This window comes from Hypomesus nipponensis, chromosome 5 (genome assembly GCF_054491055.1).
Source record: "Hypomesus nipponensis isolate SF chromosome 5, ASM5449105v1, whole genome shotgun sequence".
Lineage (NCBI taxonomy): Eukaryota > Metazoa > Chordata > Actinopteri > Osmeriformes > Osmeridae > Hypomesus > Hypomesus nipponensis.
Window position 1 is genome coordinate 2,047,501 of NC_140365.1, and position 21,378 is coordinate 2,068,878.

Consider the following 21,378-nt stretch of genomic DNA (forward strand, 5'->3'; position numbering starts at 1 on the left):
GCACAGGACTCCTATGAGATACGCACCAGCACCCCCCCAGAGCAGGTGAGCTCCCTAACCCAGGTACCCTACCAAACAAGTAACCCTTACCCCACCAAACAGGTAACCCTAACCCCACCAAACAGGTAACCCTAACCCCACCAAACAGGTAACCCGAACCCCACCAAACAGGTAACCCTAACCCCACCAAACAGGTAACCCTAACCCCACCAAACAGGTAACCCTAACCCCACCAAACAGGTAACCCTAACCCCACCAAACAGGTAACCCTAACCCCACCAAACAGGTAACCCTAACCCCACCAAACAGGTAACCCTAACCTCACCAAACAGGTAACCCTAACCTCACCAAACAGGTAACCCTAACCCCACCAAACAGGTAACCCTAACCCCACCAAACAGGTAACCCTAACCCCACCAAACAGGTAACCCTAACCTCACCAAACAGGTAACCCTAACCTCACCAAACAGGTAACCCTAACCTCACCAAACAGGTACTGTAACCAGGTCTCGCTTGTGTATGCTTTAGGCAGCTAATCTAAGATGGAGGGTGTGTGATACTACTAATACAGCAGGCAAACCGCAGAAGGCAGTGACCAGTGACTGACCACAGTCTCATCCTCCCTTCATCGTCCCCTCTGTACCACGCCCCGCCCCGCCTCGCCCCGCGTCGCCCCCACAGGTGTCTCCGTTCTTCGGTACCATCTACAACATGCTCTACTTCCTGGCTATGTCGGTGGAGCAGGCACGTCTCTCCGACGGTCGTTGGGTGACCGGAGACATCCTGTTCAAGAGCAAGGGGGGCTTCGACTTCGAGGGCTTCAACCAGCCGCTGATCTCGGGCAGCGACGGGGAGGGGATGCAGGGTCGCTACGTGGTTCTGGACACCAACGGCCTCACCTCCAGCCTCTACTCCACCCACGTCCTGGAGGCTTCACACACCTACGGCAAATATGGAAACCTGAAGTATAAAGGAAGGTCGATTCACTTTGCCGGCAGCACGCCGTACACTGATTCCGGGTGTTGGTTCAGCTCATACTTTGCCTGCAGTGGAGGTGAGTGGTCCGGCGGTTTGGTGCGTGGTCATCCATCCTTCCATCAAGACCTGTGTTGTAACCCAGTGTCAACCCCCCCCCCCAACCCCTCCTCCACCCTGACAGGGATGGATGGAGCTACTCTCTTCTTCTTGTTCATGCTCTGCATCCTGCTGGCCGGTGGAGGAGCAGCTGCCTTCCTTTATTTCAGGTGGGCTGACGTTGTGCACACACGTTCACGCAAACCGACGGCGCAGGGGGGATTCGAACCTGCGACCTCAAACACTTTAATCCTATTGTATTCCCCCGATCCAAACCCCTGGTCTATATCCTGATCTATAACCCTGATATGTACCTCTGATCTATACCCGTCCCCTGGATGGCTCATGTTCTCCCTGTGTCCCCTCAGGAGAAGCGGCAGGGTGGGGTTCAGTTTTGGCGGCGGCAGCAGTGCGGGAGCAGGAATAGGGAACTTGAAGATCATTCTGACTCTCGACGACCTGGTCTTCATCAACACTCAGATCAGCAGACAGGTGAGCCTGAGCGCCATTCCCCAACTCCTTCCTGTGTGTCGTCGTCAACGCTGTCTCGCTGATCTGTGTCCACATTGTGAGCTTTGCTCCAGGAGATTATCAGCTCTAACACCACCCTCCTCTCCCTCCTCTCCCTCCTCTCCCTCCCCCACCCTCCCGGAGCAGAAGCTGAACGAGGACAGCGTGATAAAGAGTCAGCTGGACATGAAGGCCTCTCGCTACTCGGTGTCTGGTCGGAGTTACTTTGCCTCCACGCCCGAGAGCTCCAACATGGCCATCTTTGAGGTGGGCCCGCTTGGAACACATCCAGGTTGTTGATGATGTCATCACAGAACAGGAGTCATCAAAGCACACGTGTTCCCAACTGCGCTAACCCCAACCCCGACCCTGACCCTAACACTAACCCTGATGGGAGCAAACAAACAACAAAAGCTTTGTTCATTCCAGGAATGGTTTTAAGGTCCTTTTTTGTGTTTGGTGTTCCACAGTGGCCTGTGCAAATAATCCATGTGAGGGTTTCCATGTTTCCAGGGTGACTGGGTTTGGCTGAAGAGATGCCCCAATGGAAACACTGTGACATCTGTCAGCGAGAAGACTCAGACTATCTTCAACAACGTGAGTGAACTCATCTGGTCCTGGGGAGACAGTGACTAATTGAAGGAGCTGTGGAACTTCGATTCACCCCCGGAGTATAACTCCTGTCCTCATTCCTGTCTCTCCTCTTCCTCTCTCCTTCAATCTGTCCCTCCATCCTCTCTCCATCCTCTCTCCATCCTCTCTCCATCCTCTCTCCACCCTCTCTCCACCCTCTCTCCATCCTCTCTCCATCCATCCACCCCTCCTCCAGCTCAGGGACATGCGTCATGAGAACCTGAACCTGTTCCTGGGTCTGTTCCTGGACTGCAGCATCTTTGGCATCGTGGTGGAGCACTGCTCACGGGGCAGCCTTGAGGACCTGCTCAACAACGAGGACATGCGTCTGGACTGGATGTTCAAGTCCTCCTTACTCATGGACCTTATCAGGGTGAGGAGGATAGAAGATCCGATTTGCTCTGTGGATGATTTAATACAGTAATCTAATATATACTCATAGGATAAAAATGTATATAATAGTGTTCTCTCTCTCTCTCTTGCTCTCGCTCTCTATCTCTCTTTCTCTCTCTACTCTCTCTCCCTCTCTCCTCTTCCTCTCTCCTCTTCCTCTCTCTCTCCTTTCCTTTCCCTCTCTACTCTCTTCTCTTCCTGTCTCTCTCTTTCTACTCTCTCTCCTTCTCTCCTCTCTCCCTCTCTCTCTCCTTTCCTCTCCCTCTCTCCGTTGGCCTCGTATAGGGGATGAAGTACCTGCACTATCGGGACGTCATCCACGGACGCCTTAAGTCCCGTAACTGTGTGGTGGACGGCCGCTTCGTCCTGAAGGTGACGGACTATGGCTACAACCAGGTGCTGGACAGCCAGGACATTGGGGAGGAGGAGGAGCGTCCTGAAGGTAGCAATCATCTCCGACATGATCGTCTATGAACGTTAATAAGGCCTTCATAGATCCCCACCTGCCAGCACCTGGAGTAGACATGTCTTTGGTGATCAGGTTCTGGTCTCCTCACATCTCCACGTGTCCTCATCTCTCATTGGTGTATGTGTGTGTGTGTGTGTGTGTGTGTGTGTGTGTGCAGACCAGCTGTGGACCGCTCCAGAGCTGCTGAGAGACAGCAAGCTGAACAGGAAGGGGAGCTTCTCAGGAGATGTTTACAGTTACGCCATCATCATGCAGGAAGTGATCTCACGCAGCTCACCCTTCTGTATGCTGGACATGCCTCCTAAGGGTGAGGCTGGGGCTGGGGCTGGGGCTGGGGCTGGGGCTGGGGCTGGGGCCGGGGCCGGGGCCGGGGCCGGGGCCGGGGCTGGGGCTGGGGCCGGGGCCGGGGCTGGGGCCGGGGCCGGGGCCGGGGCTGGGGCCGGGGCTGGGGTTTGGGGCTGCACATTTGTGTGCATACGTTTGTGTGTGTGTGTGTGTTGACGTGTGTGTTCATGTGTGTGTTGACAGAGATCATCAACAAGGTGAGGTCGCCCCCTCCCCTGTGTCGGCCCTCGGTGTCGCTGGACCAGGCCCCTCTGGACATGATCCAGATCATGAAGCAGTGCTGGACCGAGGAGCCTGACCGCAGACCCACCTTCGAGGAGATCTTCAAACAGGTACCGCCATCACTTCCTGTCTGCTCACACTGAGACAGAAGAGTCAGATAGAGTCATACCGCCATCACTTCCTGTCTGCTCACACTGAGACAGAAGAGTCAGATAGAGTCAAGTAGAGTAGGGTATAGTAAAGGACACTTTGTTGAAAGTTCAACTCTTCCTCCTGCTAAAAGTTTCATTCCTCCTGCTGTTACAACAAACCTGTAGCGAGCCACTGTAGCTCTCTCAGACAGGCATCTCTAGTCACGCCTGCTCGTGTGTGCATGCAGGTAAAGAACTTGACCAAAGGGAAGAAGACCAACATCATCGACTCGATGCTGCGCATGCTGGAGCAGTACTCCACCAACCTGGAGGACCTGATCAGGGAGAGGACAGAGGAGCTGGAGGTGGAGAGACAGAAGACTGACAACCTGCTGGCCCAGATGCTGCCCAAGTACAGACCCTCAAACTGACCTGACCCCTGCCTGCCCCTGTCCCTCTCTCTCTCTCTGCCTCTCTCTGTCTCTCTCTCTGTCTCTCTCTGTCTCTCTCTCTGCCTCTCTCTCTGTCTCTCTCTCTGCCTGCCTGCCTGCCTCTCTGTCTCTCTCTCTCTGTCTCTCTCTCTCTCCCTCTCTCTCCCTCTCTCTGTCTGCCACATGAATTCAAGGTTTTGTTTCAAACTGCCACATCCTGTCTCAGTGTCCAGCTGATTTCCTGTCTGTGCTCCGCAGGTCTGTGGCCCAGAACCTGAAGACGGGCAAGCCTGTGGAACCGGAGCACTTTGCCGTGGTCACCCTGTACTTCAGCGACATCATGGGGTTTACCACTATCTCCGCCCTCAGTGAGCCCATCGAGGTGGTGGACCTGCTCAACGACCTCTACTCGCTCTTCGATGCCATTATCGGACTGCATGATGTCTACAAGGTGAGAGTCCACGAACTGTGGAATCTGTTCAGGACGGATCGTCTGTCGACGCGGAGTGCCGAGTGTGTCGTGATGTGCGTGTATGCGTATGCCTACCTAACTGTGTGTGTGTTCGTTTGTGTGTGTGTGTGTGTGTGTGTGTAGGTGGAGACTATAGGAGACGCGTACATGGTGGCCTCTGGAGTTCCTAACCGTAACGGAAACCGCCACGCCGCAGAGATGTGCAACATGTCTCTGGACATCCTGCACTGCATAGGGGCCTTCAAGATGAGGCACATGCCCGACGTCAAGGTCAAGATCCGTATCGGCCTTCACTCTGGTGAGGAGCACTCTCCTGCTCTCCCGGTCTTCAAACTCACGACTTCACTCGCACTCAACAGACATAAACCAGAACAGAACAGAAACACATGACTCAAACACACCGTCTAGCATCTCCCAGAAAAAGTGGAACGTTTTAATTCCGATTTCCTGACCTAGAACTCTTTGGAGCACAGAACTCATGTCAAAGGAACTGACGTCCCCGGCCACTAGACCTAAAAGGGTTATTTTAACCTGATCCCTCGTCTGGAACATATTCTTAGAACCGTGAAACGTCATCCACTTAGCCCCTGCCATCCTATTAGGCCGTGCGTAACTCTGATGCCCTTACCCCTGGCTAACATCGTTTGGCACATTTGTCCTCGTGGTTCTGGGTCCTTGTTCGTAACAGTGACGGCTTGGAACTGAGAGATACCTGCTCCAGAATTTCACCCTTCCCTACTAAGCTATTCTGATGTTTTATCCACTTGTGTTCACAAACTTGTGAGGTGTAATCCCACGTCTCACATTCGAGTGTGGGCGGATGCGTGTGTATGTGTGTGTGTGTGTGTGTGTGTGTGAATGCGTGACTGTGTGTGTATGAGACGTGTGTGTCTTTATCTATATATGTGTGTGTATATACGTTTGTGTATATAAATGTAAATGTGTGTGTGTGTGACCAACAGGCCCTGTGGTAGCAGGAGTGGTGGGGCTGACCATGCCCCGGTACTGTCTGTTTGGAGACACCGTCAACACCGCCTCTCGAATGGAATCCACCAGCTTGCGTGAGTACTTCTCTTCGTGTTCCACCCCAAAACCCTGACTCCCCACCCAGCGCCGAGCTGCAGGGAGCAGCAACTTTGTGGTGGGAGAGCATGCAACAAGAGGCTCAAGGAGGTTTACTGCGAGCGGTCCTCAGTAATCCTTTAAGACTATCAGCTGAATTAGTGGACGAATTCAAGGTTCAATGAAAACGTCCTCTCTGACTGAGGGCTGGGGTTAGAGTCAGGGGCAGGATGGAGGCGTTGGCTGTCGTGTTGGTTAATTTCTTTGATTTCAAGATTGGATTTCCACATTATTCTTTGTGTATGAGGGTTGTGTATGAGCAACGTTAGACCCAGTTATACTCTACTCCCATGTGCCGGCCAGGAAGGTAAACTGCAGCAGCGATACAGCTGGTGTTCAAACACCATGTTCCCAGGCTTTCTTGGAACCTGAGTTCTTCTTAGAGAGCTGCTTTATCCCAGCAGTCTAAGAACATTAGAGGACTCAAAATGTGGTCAAAGATTTTCGAACACCCAAACACAGTCTTAAAATCTGGAGGGAACACTCTAGAATGCCCCTGTCATTCTAGAATCGGGAACATTCCGCGTTCCGATTACTGCGCTGTAGCACAAGTGCCTTTGACAGGAAGTCTTGAACACAAGATACTTCCGAACAAAAAATTCAGTTCTTTGGCTTCAAACTTATTTTGGGACAAATGGTAACCACAACAACAGTGATAACAGCTTGCATTTGACACTTGGGACTCTGTACTCTCACAATCTCATCACATCAATGTTGAAACAAAGCAAGTCTGGCCGTGGATTACGGAGTGTGTTTGCAAAGCTTGTATGTGAGAATGACTAATGCTGTCCTGTTGTCTGTGCAGCTTACAGGATCCATGTCAACAGAAGCACAGTAGATATCCTGAACATCCTGAACCAGGGATACAAGATAGACAACAGAGGCTTGACAGAGCTGAAGGTAACCTCACACACACACACACACACACAACCCCCAATACACACATCCTGTAACTCTCCCTTCCGCACACATCCTCATCATTAAAACAAGGGTGTGGTCATTCATAATGTGTGTGTTTATAATTGGAATGCTTCATCTCTCCTTGTCTCCTGTCGCCAGGGGAAAGGGGTGGAGAACACGTTTTGGCTGGTCGGCAAGGAAGGGTTCAACAAACCCCTCCCCGTCCCTCCTGACCTCAGCGGGTAAGACCTCACACACACCTGAGGACAGCTGTGTTGGTTACACTGTACCCTGTAATACTGTGGTTGAGATGTTCTCATTATTCACTGTACCTGGTAATCTTGATCCTGTTTTCCTCACAGGTCGACTAATTATGGCATCTCTGTGGAGGAGATTCCTGCCGACAGGAAACAGAAGTTCCTGGATCGGCAGAAGAAGATGGGCTAGATTATGGTAAATTACTTTTTCCAAATAACTTTGAACAGTAATCACGTATTTTACCAAACTCACACGTTGTACTAGCCTGGCTGCCAGCCCAACTTAGCCCCGCCCACAAAAAAATTTGGTCGGAAAGTTGGGTCTGGGATCGCTAGTTTTGGGAAAAAGTATGTCCGAACAGGAGCTGTTCGGACCAATCAAATTGTCAGGGCGAGCTTTATACGATGATGGACAGATGATCAACAGTAACATAATCAACCATGTCACCAGAGAGCGCTTGGGTTGAATTTGTTTTCAACAAACAACATATTACGTTTTTGTCTGATTGGTTGTAGTTCTATCCAATTTAGCGAAGAGGCATTTTTTTCCTGGTTCGGTTGAAACGCGCCCCATACTCACAGCCCAACGGAACGGTTTCAGACTCATATTCTGACTAGAATTATGAGTATGACAACGTCAGGCTAACATTTGACTTTATTACACAAACATTTTTGCAGTCAGTGATGTCTATTGACATTAAGCAGCTGCATAAATCAACATTAGTTCAGGCGATCCCTCAATATAGAAAGTAAAAGTGAGTTTAAATGATAAATGACAGTTGGCCTATAACAGGAATGACTGGCTTCCACTGCCCACAGCTATCACCTCCATCCACCAGGGGAAGGTTGAAGTCAGCCAACTCAGACATGGACACTGGAGCGTTGCTGTGGAGGAGGAGGAGGAGTGTGTGTGCATCAGACCAGTCCTAAACACACTCGGATCAGCAGGTTGTGCCCAAACAAGCCAAAGTTGGACAGACACTGTCATCAACACATCACATATGGTGCGCTGAGCAAGGATGAGTTAAACCAAGAGTTTGTCATGAGAAGCGTACACAGGACTACCACGAGGGAGAACTACTACAAAGCAGAATAGTTAGAAAAGACCAACATGCTTTGATGTGCTAGAGAATCAAGCTTCTCCAAACCACCATTGGAAACTGATGGACTCTTGCTGAAGTCATCTTTAAACAACGGTTTTATCACGTGTTAAATTATTGTAATGTACTGATCTCTACTGTCTCTCTTGCTTTGTAGAATTATTTGAGTGATTTCATTACAAGCATCCCAATGGTGTAAAGTATTCCTTTTCAGTCAGGCAGATGAGTTTTAGTTCCTATGTACATTCCAACTCTCATAGAGACAGGTAGATTACCACAGACACACAAGGTAGAATATCTTTAATTCCTTACAGGTCTGAGATAGGCTTGTATTATTCTGGTTGATAGAAATTCTCCCTTTTCTATAACCATGATGTTACCATAATTCAGGCCTTTGATTTATTCAATAAGAACTGAGAAATGTTGACCTTCCCCTTGACAACAAATGCCACTGTATAGTCATTGACAGTAGTCTGTTAATTAGTTACGAGATTAAAATATATTTTGAGGTTAAACAGATGGGTTGAAGGCTACTACCACTGTTACCATCAGAAGCCCCAGGAAAGGAACAGTAAAATGTAATATCATTTCTCAAAAAATAAGGTTATTATTGTTTTATTGTGCTATTCCGTTAAATCCAGGTAAGTATTTATAGACTTGTTGATTTTTATCTCAGTAACTCTTTTTTTTATTTTTAATTATCATCTGTACATTGGTCATAAAATATGAGATGAATGAGTGATAATTGACAATATAATCACAACTGCCACACTTTAAGGAATATTTCAATTATTCAACTGAAATACGCCACATCCATGACATTCAGAAGCTATTTTCAACACATTTCTAAACGCAGAAGCAAAGAATATTACAGTAAAATAATCAAGTCCTAATTTTCATGGATAATCCCATTATTGTCAAGGAACTGCTCCATAGATGAAAAGTTGTAAGGAACTATTTGATTACTGTTGTTCATCTGATGTAAATATAGGGTAAATGGACCCAGATAGCCAAGTTAAAATGGAATAGAGAAAACTTTGCAGTGTTCAATCTGAAATGTGGACTCATTGTTTGTCCTTGTGTAAATAAACTAGTTTTAAAGATGATATATGTCCATGTCTTTGTATTACTACATTATCTAAAAGGTCAAACTGTGGCTCTGCCTAACTCCAGTTGTTTGGTTCTGCAGTGACACCGCACTGTCTCTCCACCCAGATGGTCTATTTAACATCAAATCAAACTGCATTTGTTTAGCAATTTTTACTAGCATTGTAAACTTAAAACTGATAAAACAAAACAATATTAATGTGAGAATTATTTTATTTGTATTAACCGTAACAAAATCAACACATTTTTCCCAGGTAATAAATATCTCAAGTCTACTTTTTTTTAAATCAAATCTGATTTCCCCCGTGTCAGTCATCCTCCTCCTCCTCCTCCTCCCCATCCAGGCCCTCTGCCTCCTCTTGAGCAGCCCTCTGGTCCTCCAGAGCTGCCTTCAGCGCCTGCTCCTCCTCCAGGCTGGGGTCCTGGGCCTCCGTGATCTCCGGCCCGCTGGGGTACTCGCGCTGGGGCGCGGGGGGCCCGGTTGGGGTGTAGCCTTCTCCAGCGAACTTCACCCCCCAGCCAATGTAGATGTTCTCAAATTTCCTACACGGATAACAAGAACAGAATAATTTTTTTCTTCAAACTGGGATGTTGTCTAAGCAGTCGTTTGGTACTTTTGACTTAGATCGATTGGGACAAGAAATCCCCTCTTACTTGCCACTCGCGTATGAATATGCTCCTGGCCAAAGGTTGGAGCGCAGCACGGCAACAGCGAACTGAGAAATAAGGTGTGAAGACATCCTGGAACTCCAGGGAGGGGTATCGAACACCTCTGCAACAAACACATCAGCACTTTATCGGAGCAGAGGCCTGTAGAGAAGGGGTGGGGAGGGGGGAGGGAGGGAGTCTCACCTATGTCCTCAGTAAGAGGAGTGAGGAGGGGGGGGCCCACTTCTGGTTCTTGCTCGTCAGGCTCCTCCTCCTTCTCCTCCTCTCCTTCCTCCTCAAAGTCATCCTCCGGCTTCTCCACCTGGCTCACCCACACACAGCGGCCCTGCAGGGGGGACTGCCTGTCAGCATCCGTGCTGCCGTGACTGTGATGGAGCCGTTACGTGGATGGCAGCGAGCACACTGAATCCAAATCCACAGATGGTAGAGCGTTACCTGTTGTAAGATGTGCTGGACGTGATGCACCCAGGCAGACAGAGATTCGGCCATCTCGTGAACAGGTATGCCCTCAAAGTCGGGGTTCTCCTCGTAGCCGTCGCGAGCACCCTCCTCCTCCTCCTCCCCTTCCTCCTCTCCAAACTGGTAGAAGCCCAGGGGGCTGACGTGTGAGCCGGCTGAGATGCGAGCTATCTGGGCCCTTAAGTAGTTAGCCTCGTTGCCCGGGAACGGGGGGTAACTGACGACGGGGGCATCCAGTCTGCCTGTGAAGAACTTGCGTATGTGACGTGCAGCCGTCACCTGGGCTGGAGTCACAGCCGGCAGCTTCACCCAGGGAAGGCCCGGCTCTGTGCATACAAAGTAGCTGTACTTGTTAGCTCCCGTGCGGTTTTCCTCTTTTGGCACCACCGGTGGAGGCTTGTAGGTAGAGCGAGGGAGAGGGTCTGCCTGAAGGGAAACAGATCGCCGCAGCTTTTAATGAACGTGAAGTACAGCAAAAACACAGGCCTCTGATTATCATCCTCATCATGAAGGACAGTAAGGAAACAGCTGTTTTATCCTCTTTATCGCCTTGTTCTACTCACCACGTCTACCACCTCTGTGTCTTCCTCCTCCTCTCGAGTCTCTCTCTTCTCCTCCTCCTCCACCACCTCCTCCACCACCTCCTCCTCTTCCTCCTCCCCCTCTCTGTACTCGCCTTCGGCCACTATATAATTACTGTCCGTGCCCAGAATCTTGCCCCAAAACCGGCAGCGATGCAGAGGTTGTGTGTCCACCAGGTGTTTGAGTGCTAGAAATATTCTGTGCATCTCCTCTCTGCCCAGACCAACTCCAGCTTGCTCTAGGAAAAAGGCAAGCTCTCCGACATTGGGAAGGGGTGTATCAACCTGATAACAGGGGGGGGGGGGGGGGGGGGCACATTTTGATTGACTAGATCCACAGGATATTGTTTATTTAGGCTAGATGTATCTTGTCGAAGTTGTGAAAACTCACCAGCTCCTCCTCCTGGTCACCCTCATCCCCGCCACCCCGAGAGAACAGCAATTTCTGCTTCTCAGCCAACAGCTGGGTAGCGGGGATGAAAGCCACATCTCGCAATGTGCTCTGCGTTTCAGGAAGCATTCCCCGTTTCACCTCACGACTCATATCTTCAAAGATGTCGACCACATTTTCTGGACGTTCATCCATCACCTTGGTTAGTAACCGTGCCAAGTGGTCGTAGCTGGAAAGTGAAGTGCAAATCAACTCTGATTAACTTCACATGCATAGCGTAAGTTATAATGCTTGACAATCCAAACTACAACCACCACTTTATACTCACAGGTTGATGTTACTTTTAGTGCTGTTCTTCAGCAAAAAAGCCTTGAAGTTGACCGTCATTTCTTCCGTTTGGTTGGTCGGCGCAGGCTCCGGAGACGCCATCTCTATGATTTATCAAACGTTAACTTTGCTCTGGCAATGCTGCTTAGTTGTTTTTATTAGCCACACACAATTCGCCAAAGGACGTATTTAACCGCACATGCAACATACGATCAATTATTTAAACTTACAGAAACTATTAATCGACAGCTCAAAATACTGCCGTCGGTTTTGACATTCTCTAGAAACAAAGAGTTGGTCACGATGGTAAACAATCCGGTTGCTAAGCACAATGCACGTGCACGTTCGATCGCGCGCCAAGACCACAGACCGGACCGCGCGGCTCTGACTCCGCAGGACACGAACTGGACACACTTCAGCCCAATGTTGCATTTCAAATATCCCCAAAATTATAGACGTGATACAATCTTAGAAACAGTTTTATTCATCATGGCAAGAAGACATGTCCAAGACATTTTCCAGACAAAAACATGTAACCTTGGCTTAAATCAACTAAACAACGTCTATTTTCGAAAATACATCGTCGCACTTAATTCTTTAGTATCCGTTTTTGTTTTATCCGAATCATTCTACATCTTCTGTCCGACGGTCAGCTTCAGGTTCTGTGGTCCTGTCGTCTGTGACATCTTTAGACGTGTCGCTAACTTCTGGGGAGGGATCAATTAACGCCTCCATCGGTTCCTCCACTGCCTCTACAGGGCCTGATGATACACAGCGTTCTTCTACCACTGGTAACTCCACCTAGAAGAATGATCATCCATGATTTACTCTACTTAAACTATCACCATGGTCACTTTTTACACATGAATATCAATATTTTCAGACAGGAAATGACTGTTCCAAAATGTAGACAGACCTGTTGTATCTGAGAGGTACTGCCTGTGTTCTCCTGTTGAACGACTTGCTCTGGCTGCGCTATTTCCATCGGCTCCTCTTCTTCCTTGGGCTTTGGCGCCCTTTGTTGTACCACGGGTTCAGGTTCCTTCAGTGGTTCCAGAGGAAGTTCAGGCCTAACTACAGCCACGACTGTGGCTAGCTCCATCTACGTGTCGTAAAACAGAACAGTGGGGACAAGCGTTAAGAAGAATCTTTGAGAGGACCCATTAAAAGACCACTGGGAGGACAAGATGGCCGCCTGATACGATCTTGCTAGCGACAGTTGGTCCATCACCTCCTTCTCCACAGCCGGCTCCATGGGCTCTGGTTCTGGCTTCTTGATGTTGAACTCCAGCACAGCCATCACAGACGCAGGAATGTGGGCTTGCTGTAACATAGCAACAAGTGTATCGTTTACATCAAACATGTTCCAAAAATAAAATAAAAAGTCTAAACAATATAGCTCTCAGGCCCCTCTTTAAGTCCGGTGCGGTGTGGACATTCACGAGAAGGAGACTCGTTCGCGATTCAAGATGGCCGACGGGTGCTACCTGATGGGGGGTGAAGGAGTGGACGTGCTGCAGGAGAGGGTCCCTCATCTCTGGGCAGCGCTCGAACACGCTGGAGAGCTGCAGCGGGGGCAGCTGGAGCAGCACACTGAAGGACTGTGGCTTGGTCCTCTGGCAGCACTTAACAAAGCCCTCCCACACCTTGGGATACTTCCACACCTGCACAGCCAGGGGGAGGTAGGGTTCACAACTAAGGGAAACATTCCTTTGCATTTGTATTGTCTTATATGTACACATATTTACTAAATAACAATACAAAATCGGTTATATTTGCACTGTTTACTTGCCCTTGTTTTTACAAACTCTTTTTTTAACTTTCTAATGTTTGTTCTGCGTGAGAACATAGAGAGCACAGTGTAAAGCTGAATCCCTTGTGTGTACATGCACGATACTACATCCTCCTGAACAGGAAGTGGGGTCGCTGTGCCTGCACGCTCTACAATGCCTCAAGAGGAAGACAGGGAGCTCCGAGGATGCCTACATCTCAGACGGCGGAGCGCGACTGTCGTCGTCGTCGTCATTATGGGATGTCTGACCTGCTTGACGATGAGGCGTGACAGGATGTTCATAACGAAGCCGCCCAGCCGAGGGTACATGGTGAGGGACTGGATGACGGTGCGCATCAGGAGCATGGGGAGAGGACTCTGCTCCATCAGCTGCTGCATCACCACCGCCAGCACCTCCGACGTGTACACGTTCTTCTCCCCGAAGCACAGGTTAGTGGCTGGGGGCGACAGACGACACAGCCATGCTCAGCATCGCAACGTCGGTGGAGGAAACCCGATCATTGTTGTCCAGCCGTGTGTCAGGTGATGAGGATTGTGGAGGGAGGGGGGGGGGGGGGGTCGAGGGGGAAATGACTGACCTTTGATGATGGACTTCATGTCACACTTGGTTGAGTCGATGTTGTGCAAGGCGATGAGGAGCTCCCCGGGGGTGAGAGGAGACATGGAGGAGCTGCCCTCGCCTAGACGACAGGAAGCAGGAAGTTCACAGGAGATCTTAAGACAGACTTTCTCACCCCTAGACCTCAGGGATGGTCGTTATTAGGCTCAGCAGAAGCCTGCTAACGACGACCCATTCATTTGAGTCAGGTGTGTTGGAGCAACGAAACATCTACAACATGCAGGGCTGAAAAAAGGCTGTCTTATGGAGAAAACCACCCGATCATCACTACTAAAACGACACTGTCTTACTGTGCTGTGTTCCAAGCAGACGATTGAAGACCTCCTTCACCACAATGGGGTTCAGCTTGATCAGCTTAGGAAGGGCCTGGATCACTTCTTTCTGCACAGCAAGGATCAAATCACCACTTTAACACGGACCCTTCCTCGTTCGATACGATGAACTTTATTGTCCCGCTCTGGGAAATTTGTCTTGGTCTCTGTGGTGCATCATCGTAAAGTTCGCAGTCAAACACAGCCATCGTTGCCGTAGAAACCATGCCGTGAGGCACACGTTCGTTTGGATGGAAGCTCACCTTTTCCAGGCCGTTTATGACTGGGATCAGGAAGCGAACATCTGGTACCCGTTTGTGGTACAGGTCCCTGACTCTCTCCACCAGCTCTGGAGATGGGGGCACTGATGGAGGAGAGGCATCGTTCAGAAGACAGGCTTCCCTCACCTTCACTTCAACACAACCCTTCACCAGCTCCAAGCCTTCAAAACGAGAGCATGTTTTTACCTTTATCCGTCAGAATGTGCAGGCAGCGCGTGACCAGCGTCTCTGCTCCTTTGGGGCAGTTTTCCACCAGCAGCAGAAGGTCTGGAGAGTTCATACCCATCCCGCGGATCTAAAGAACCAAGAACATTGACTCTTAACCGAGAACATCAACCCTGAGGGGAAGACCTGAGCAGGTGCGGTGAAGGGACACAGAACGAGGCTTACCGGCTGCTCCACCACGCGCAGCACACTGCGCTTGATGTCCGCAATGGCCTCTGTGTAGACTGAGGCTAGCTCGTGGACCAGGCGGTGGTTGAGAGGCAGAAGGGAGAGGTACAGATACAGACACTGTCTCACGGTGTCTTCAGTCCAGGGGGAGGCAACCTCTGAGGGAGTCACACGAAAAGTTTGACTTATAACCGTCACTCGTTAACGTCGCTTAACTCTTTACGATCTTTTTTTCCCAGTTTTGAATCCTGCCATCATATTCATCCCATAGATTGGCAGCTATAACAACACTGAAGTAGGCCTACAATTTATTATTCTGCTGCTGCTCAAAAACTAAAATGGAGATGGAGTAAAAAAGTAGCAGAAAGTCACTAGTCACGACTTGGTCACTGGAGAAGGTGAAGAATTGTCCCTAAGATGCTTATAATTCAAAAATGAGAGGTCTCGAGTGACACGTCAAGACAGCGCAGGAGAAGAGCAACAATTTAGTCCAACCTGTGTCCTTGTCAGCCCCAAAGAGTAAGGAGGGGGGGTTGGGATGGACGAGAAGCTGCATGTAGTTCAGGGCAAACTTCTCGATGTAGTCTCTGAGCTGGTCCTTCTCATACATCCTCTTGATGAAGGCCAGGGCATTGGAGCGCACCTGAAGTCACACACAGATCCATGTAGGTGAGACAGCGCTTGTGTCTGGAGACGGAGAATATGCTAGTGTGTTCACGATTATCATATCAAATACTTATATATGTAAAAAAATTATATATAAATGGATACTGAAGGTTGGCACACAAGTGTTGCCACTCCAACACACATTTGAGTTGCCGTTAAATCAATAAAGTTGTGGAGCTTTGATGAGAAACACAGAAAGTGATACACCACCTTCTCCTTTTCGTGTGAACTGAGGTCCAGTAGCACATGGAGATACTGGAACTGTCTGGAGGGACGCTTGATGATCAGCTCCTTCAGGGTGGTCATGCCAAGGTACACCCGAGACTGAGACACAAACAAAACAACACTCAACGTCCTGAACGAGCAGCCCTGTGAAGGGTCGTCAAGAGACAGTTTTCAGAAGAGGAATACGTCCCTCCAGGATTACCTCATCCTCACAGTAACGCCTGATCACTTCTAAGGCTGATTCTGTGATTATGGGAGCCTCCAGAACAAGCTTGGTGAAGAGCCTGGAAGAGGCAGATGATACTTTGGTCAAACTATCAGGAACACACACACACACACACACACATACTGTATACACACTTTCTATAAACGGATGTTGGCATAGCCTGCCCTCACAAGTAATACATGTTTTTTTTATTCAGCAGAATGTTCTCCAAAGCCACATTCAGGGTGAGGCTGAAGCTGTGACTTCTAGGTCTGCAGTCAGATGCTCTAACCACCGAGCTACACCCCTCCAGATAAGACCGGAGCCTGCTGCTCACCCATCCCTCTGCTCTGGCTTCTCCTGCAGCCCTGACAGAAGGGTGTACAGGCAGTGGTCGTAGCTCTCCAGCAGGCTTGTTGGCTGCTGGCTGATGTAGGTGTTGTACTCCTGGTAGAGGAGGGAGAAGGCCAGGTCGATCCGTCCTCGTATGTCCTCCAGGATGAACTCGAGCACGTTCCCCTTCATCATCCCCTCGAACTGGGTCACCAGCCTGGCCAGGAGCTTGACCCGCACCTGCATCAGGTGAAGGGGGAGATGAATGAAAAAGGCTCGTCTAGAAATGTGAACTATTTACATGACACCTTCCTTCCTCCCAAAATCTGTTCCAGAGATTTAAAAATCATGATATCAAACACTCACATGTGCCATCCCGCTCTGAGCGATGGCCTTCTCTGAGTTGAGGATCCTCTTGACGGCCATGTTGGTCAGCTTCTCCACCTGGGCCTCGCTCAGCGGCTGGATCACGTCGGCCAATCGGAACACCTTCTTCCTCCCGCTGGCGCCCGGAGCCCTGAGGAGTCACATGAACGGAGAGCGACGTTGAGAGAGAGCGGAGGAGAGACCGCAGCTGACCTCCAGGGCGCAGGCGAGACTCTCACTTGGTCTGTGCGGAGGGTACGATGGGCTCAGGCAGTCTCTTCACCAGGGGGGCCTCTTCGGGGGCCTGGCTCTTGTCATAGCCCCCCACCACAGAGATCGCCTGGCCCAGGGACACTTTGCGCTTGATGAGCAAGTCTTTGGAATTGGACGATTCTCCTTCTTCGTTGTTGTCCTCCTTCCCGGTTCCCTCATCTCGCGCTCTGCACTGCTCCAGTCCTGCGGGAGGAGAGACAAGAGCGAACAGGACGTTGTACGTCAGGGGAATGGCATTGATGCAAATCAAACATCGGCCTCCATTCTTTTCATTCTGACTGAAGCGCTGTACACACAGACGGTGTTGGTGTACTTTACAGCATATATGGATATATATGCTGCCTCTCAAGCTTGGCCCCGCGTGCTGCCTCAAAAGCTTCCCCCTGCATGCTGCCTCTACAGCTTCGCCCCGCGTGCTGCCTCTACAGCTTCCCCCTGCATGCTGCCTCTACAGCTTCCCCCTGCATGCTGCCTCTACAGCTTCCCCCTGCATGCTGCCTCTACAGCTTCCCCCTGCATGCTGCCTCTACAGCTTCGCCCCGCGTGCTGCCTCTACAGCTTCCCCCTGCATGCTGCCTCTACAGCTTCCCCCTGCATGCTGCCTCTACAGCTTCCCCCTGCATGCTGCCTCTACAGCTTCCCCCTGCATGCTGCCTCTAAAGCTTCGCCCCGTGTGCTGCCTCTACAGCTTCACCCCACGTGCTGCCTCTACGCCCCTCGGTCTCACCTGGTCCTATTCCAGCTGATGTCATCTGTGTAGCCATCAGCCTGGCCAGGTGTTTGATCTGGGCGTCTGTGCCTGCAGACTCCACAGGTGTGTAGGTGGCCTGGAAGGAGGCGGGCATGACATCTGGCAGGTACACCATGCTGATGAGCACCTGGAACACACACACGTCGTCAGCTGAATGAGCGTCCACGAGGACGGGGCTGACGATGAAAGGCACGGCCTCGTCGGCTCACCAGGTTGGCCACGTTCTCCGGGGAGAGGAGCGGCCGCAGGAAGTCAGCCGTGAGGTCGATAGCCGACTGTGCTGCCGGCACGGAGGAGGGCTTGGAGACAGACGGAGGGGCGGGATCCTCTTTGTCTTCATCGTCCTCCATCAGAGCAGGTTCTGGAAATATTGCCCCCCCACAAAAAAAAGCTTTGAATGACATGTTTGTTGCTGGTTCTGTTTGTGTTTCGGGGTAAAAAAAAAAAAAAAAGTATAAATAGGCTACGGATATTTTTTTCTTTTTAAACATCGCCTCACCGATCTTGATCTTCTTGCCCTCGGCGTAGGGCTCGTGGCGAGGTCGTTTGCGCTGCTCTCTCACCGACGGTGTGATCCGGGTGATCTCGTTCTGAGACATGCCCAGGTCCAGCAGCAGAGTGCTGATCTGGCCCTGGAACTCCAGGCTGCAGGAGTGGCGCAGCACAGCCACCAGGTGGAGCTTCAGATTCTTACGCACACTACTCACCTGGGACTTGGCCAAGGTCGGGGGCAGGTTAGCTGAGGATTAGGAATGAGATCTTCAACACTCCTATTTTTAATTGTATATCGTGTATAGACTGATAAGCGCTCCAATAACCTTACATAATCTCATTATACTCTATTGAAGATACTGCATATTGAGCATTCCAGTGGTTTGACAGTGAGAGGAGAGTGTTTCCAGTGTTGACAGTGAGAGGACAGTGTTTCCAGTGTGTTGACAGTGAGAGGACAGTGTTTCCAGTGTTGACTGTGAGAGGACAGTGTTTCCAGTGTTGACTGTGAGAGGACAGTGTTTCCAGTGTTGACAGTGAGAGGAGAGCGTACCATGCAGTGTCTCGTAGGCCTGAACCACTTTGGACATGAACATGGGTCTCTGGCGGGCCAGCGTGGCCAGCGAGCCCAGGGCCGTGGTCAGGTTGATGCTGGTGATTGCAGGGTGGACCATGAACTTCAGAAGCTGCCCCAGGGCAGACTTGCCCTCCTCGCAGAGGGTATCTGAGGACAAACATTTACATTCATTCAGTCGTCAAAAAACTCGTGAAAATGGTGTGACACTGTTCTATCTTTATTTTATTCTTTCAAGATGATTTGTGTTGTCTTTGTCATGCTTTATTGTAGAGGTGTTTAGTGAAGTGTGACAGGAAAGGCAGGGAGGGGGGAGAGAGAGAGGGGGGGGGAAGACAGACTCTAAGGGCTGAGGCCAGACTCAAACCCAGGCGACTGATGCAAGGCCTCAGCCTACATGGTAAACGCACTTATCCCTGAGCTCCACACGGTTCTGTTTTGAGAGCGACAGGAAGTACATTGGTTTCCTCACCGTAGCGAATGTAGGAGTGGTCTTTGGGAACTTTGTCCAAGCTGATGTCCCCTTCCTGCCTCTTGGGAGTGTCCGAATCTGACGTCCTGGGAGAGAGGGTGATGATGAGCGACTCTGTGAACTTGATGGCGTGCGTGCGGACTCCGTCGTTGTCAAAGTCCAACAGGGCCAAAACATCCTCCTTCATCTGAGTCACCATATCCCAGCATGCCTCCTGCATCTCCGACACGGCTTTGGAGCGCACCAACCACTGGGGTGGGAAAACAAAAAAACAAACAATAAAACAAAACAAAAGTTACGCAACGCAGTTACCATGCAGCGATCGACGGTGTGCAGTGCATGGCTTGTGTGTACCTGTAGTGCCACCCTGTAGAGCTGCGTTAGAGTTAGAATGGCCTTCTTCACCACATTCACGCTCTCGTCTTTAAGAAGCATGTTCAAGTTTGCAATCAGCCTCAGGAGAAGCTCGTTGTCTCTTTTACTGTCAAAATAAGAACAAATTTCAGGTCATATGTATTTTATTTAACAAATAGTTTTACTAGCACCAGGTTCTAGTCTAACAGAGTTGCCAGTATGAATGTTGGTGAGTGAAAAATCAGTCAGATGACATACCATGCTTCCTCAATGAAGCCAATGACAAATTTTCTAACTTCCATTGACTTGTCAGTCTGAAAGGCTATCATCTCCTACAAGGGATGGACATATAGAAGGAGAGTGAGAATTTGTAAGATAAATAAATAAGATAAATTACTTTTAACACCCTGGTGTATGTGCTATAATTGTGAAAGGAACCGGATTTCTTACGTCTAAGAAATTGTCAAGTAATGAGGGGTCTTTGTTGATTATCAGCTCCTGAACCTGATCAAATAAACACAAAAGAATGGTTCACGTTCAAGAAAAGTATGTTACATACAATCTATTATGTAGTGTACACCGTAATTTTTTAAGGATTACAAACCTGTTTGAGAACTGTGAGTTTGCTATCTGTAGCAATGAGAGCTGCCTGATTTAGAAGGTCAACAACCTGCGTGGTAAATTAAAAGGAAAACACGTTAGATGTTGAGATAATGACTCGGTATTTTGTTTCAGATTGTTACAAACTGGAACGAGGAAAGCAAGGAAAATGAGATTAGGGTAAACCTTTTCACTGGTCGTCATGTCAATAGCCGTATCCTCTCCGGTAAGATCCTGCAGAGCCACACACGTCCTCGCACCTGCACCTTCTCCGCTGCCCGAAGCCATCTATGACAGATACAAAGTTCAGTCCTTCTAGCCTAGCGACGAGCAGTAAACTAATCCCAGTAATGTGCGCAACCACAACAAGCTATCTGATTTACTAGGACCCAGGTTTAAGTGGTTGGTCTAAGAAGTAATGTTAATTTGTTGGCTAAATCTATTGCAATCATCTACCGGCAAAACAATTGCCCCGGCGATTGTGAGAAAACACGAGCTAGCCATCTAGTCGTCTACGTTTGGAGAAAAACTAGGCTAACTAGCTACAACTTACCTTGTCACACGTACTACGGCTCTGACACCACACAATACTACGGATGCAACAACAAAATTTACGAAACAAGATGTTGTTAGGTAGCCTGCTGGTCTAAAGATGTGCTAGGATGCCGCCATGTTTGACGGATGTTTGACGGTATTTCCTTGATGCAACCAAAATAAGCTTCCGGGAAAAAAGATTCTCGTTCGGTCCTATGGTTCGGTCAAGCTCCAATGACTGTGTGGTAACAACCCAGAAAGCAATCTTTATTTAGCTAATGAAACAAGCTCATTTAAAACAGTCATCAGATCAGTGTGCTTAGCGTCATCTTCATCAAAATCCAACTTGAAAGGACTTGACATGATATATTATCATCAGTCTTTGATAGTATTGTGTAACCCCTCCACACACGTATTACCCCATACCACATATGTGGAAAAATGCAAATAAATACAAAGCAACGCAAATCAAATTAAACAAACAATTTTCCTTTCCTTTTGTCATACCCTTTATTAATGCATGTATTTACTCATATTGCAGGGG

At 49.4% G+C, this 21,378-nt stretch overlaps 3 protein-coding genes across 4 annotated transcripts in view; 1 reads left to right on the forward strand and 2 right to left on the reverse strand.

Annotated features, from left to right (window-relative positions):
* gucy2d (guanylate cyclase 2D, retinal) overlaps nucleotides 1–7,149 on the forward strand; it is an 8,322-nt gene extending 1,173 nt beyond the window's left edge. The window contains exons 2-18 of the mRNA XM_084698810.1: nucleotides 1–45; nucleotides 682–1,054; nucleotides 1,160–1,244; nucleotides 1,443–1,566; nucleotides 1,732–1,851; nucleotides 2,098–2,181; nucleotides 2,414–2,590; nucleotides 2,896–3,052; nucleotides 3,237–3,386; nucleotides 3,608–3,756; nucleotides 4,026–4,189; nucleotides 4,467–4,659; nucleotides 4,804–4,978; nucleotides 5,643–5,741; nucleotides 6,608–6,702; nucleotides 6,862–6,944; nucleotides 7,065–7,149. The exon at nucleotides 1–45 is cut by the window's left edge and continues 257 nt beyond it. Coding sequence (XP_084554936.1) covers nucleotides 1–45; nucleotides 682–1,054; nucleotides 1,160–1,244; nucleotides 1,443–1,566; nucleotides 1,732–1,851; nucleotides 2,098–2,181; nucleotides 2,414–2,590; nucleotides 2,896–3,052; nucleotides 3,237–3,386; nucleotides 3,608–3,756; nucleotides 4,026–4,189; nucleotides 4,467–4,659; nucleotides 4,804–4,978; nucleotides 5,643–5,741; nucleotides 6,608–6,702; nucleotides 6,862–6,944; nucleotides 7,065–7,149 — 2,358 coding nt within the window. The remainder of the gene's footprint in view (nucleotides 46–681; nucleotides 1,055–1,159; nucleotides 1,245–1,442; nucleotides 1,567–1,731; nucleotides 1,852–2,097; nucleotides 2,182–2,413; nucleotides 2,591–2,895; nucleotides 3,053–3,236; nucleotides 3,387–3,607; nucleotides 3,757–4,025; nucleotides 4,190–4,466; nucleotides 4,660–4,803; nucleotides 4,979–5,642; nucleotides 5,742–6,607; nucleotides 6,703–6,861; nucleotides 6,945–7,064) is intronic.
* Nucleotides 7,150–9,372: 2,223 nt separating this feature from the next.
* On the reverse strand, nucleotides 9,373–11,954 carry rsph4a (radial spoke head component 4A). 2 transcript variants are annotated; one of them, XM_084698814.1, is made up of 8 exons: nucleotides 11,824–11,954; nucleotides 11,595–11,697; nucleotides 11,267–11,495; nucleotides 10,858–11,160; nucleotides 10,271–10,720; nucleotides 10,019–10,160; nucleotides 9,821–9,938; nucleotides 9,373–9,709 (listed from the first exon to the last, which is right to left on the reverse strand). In XM_084698814.1, exons 2-8 carry the CDS (start codon nucleotides 11,693–11,695, stop codon nucleotides 9,475–9,477), a joined length of 1,578 nt encoding a protein of 525 aa, XP_084554940.1. In that variant the 5' UTR covers nucleotides 11,696–11,697; nucleotides 11,824–11,954; the 3' UTR covers nucleotides 9,373–9,474. The 2 variants fall into 2 exon arrangements, with proteins under 2 accessions (XP_084554940.1, XP_084554939.1); XM_084698813.1 differs by having other exon boundaries at nucleotides 9,375–9,709; nucleotides 11,595–11,921.
* A 102-nt stretch (nucleotides 11,955–12,056) lies between these two features.
* On the reverse strand, nucleotides 12,057–21,035 carry sympk (symplekin). Its single transcript, XM_084698809.1, has 27 exons — nucleotides 20,854–21,035; nucleotides 20,487–20,588; nucleotides 20,305–20,370; nucleotides 20,151–20,204; nucleotides 19,959–20,032; nucleotides 19,701–19,827; nucleotides 19,347–19,596; nucleotides 18,854–19,024; nucleotides 18,308–18,547; nucleotides 18,018–18,169; nucleotides 17,785–17,935; nucleotides 17,024–17,240; nucleotides 16,785–16,935; nucleotides 16,423–16,658; nucleotides 16,083–16,164; nucleotides 15,866–15,979; nucleotides 15,485–15,632; nucleotides 14,987–15,147; nucleotides 14,783–14,891; nucleotides 14,579–14,679; nucleotides 14,295–14,385; nucleotides 13,964–14,065; nucleotides 13,635–13,822; nucleotides 13,081–13,257; nucleotides 12,825–12,917; nucleotides 12,510–12,695; nucleotides 12,057–12,394 (listed from the first exon to the last, which is right to left on the reverse strand). Exons 2-27 carry the CDS (start codon nucleotides 20,586–20,588, stop codon nucleotides 12,218–12,220), a joined length of 3,720 nt encoding a protein of 1,239 aa, XP_084554935.1. The 5' UTR covers nucleotides 20,854–21,035; the 3' UTR covers nucleotides 12,057–12,217.
* Nucleotides 21,036–21,378: the final 343 nt, after the last annotated feature.

Coding starts and splice junctions, on each gene's coding strand:
- sympk (XM_084698809.1), bottom strand. CDS start 20,588: ATGGCTTCGGGCAGCGGAGAAGGTGCAGGTGCGAGGACGTGTGTGGCT. Junction 20,205..20,304: donor AACTCACAGTTCTCAAACAG/GTTTGTAATCCT, acceptor TTATTTGATCAG/GTTCAGGAGCTGATAATCAA. Junction 12,918..13,080: donor ACTCCTTCACCCCCCATCAG/GTAGCACCCGTC, acceptor GCTATGTTACAG/CAAGCCCACATTCCTGCGTC.
- rsph4a (XM_084698814.1), bottom strand. CDS start 11,695: ATGGCGTCTCCGGAGCCTGCGCCGACCAACCAAACGGAAGAAATGACG. Junction 11,496..11,594: donor ACTAAAAGTAACATCAACCT/GTGAGTATAAAG, acceptor TTCACTTTCCAG/CTACGACCACTTGGCACGGT. Junction 11,161..11,266: donor GTGACCAGGAGGAGGAGCTG/GTGAGTTTTCAC, acceptor CCCTGTTATCAG/GTTGATACACCCCTTCCCAA.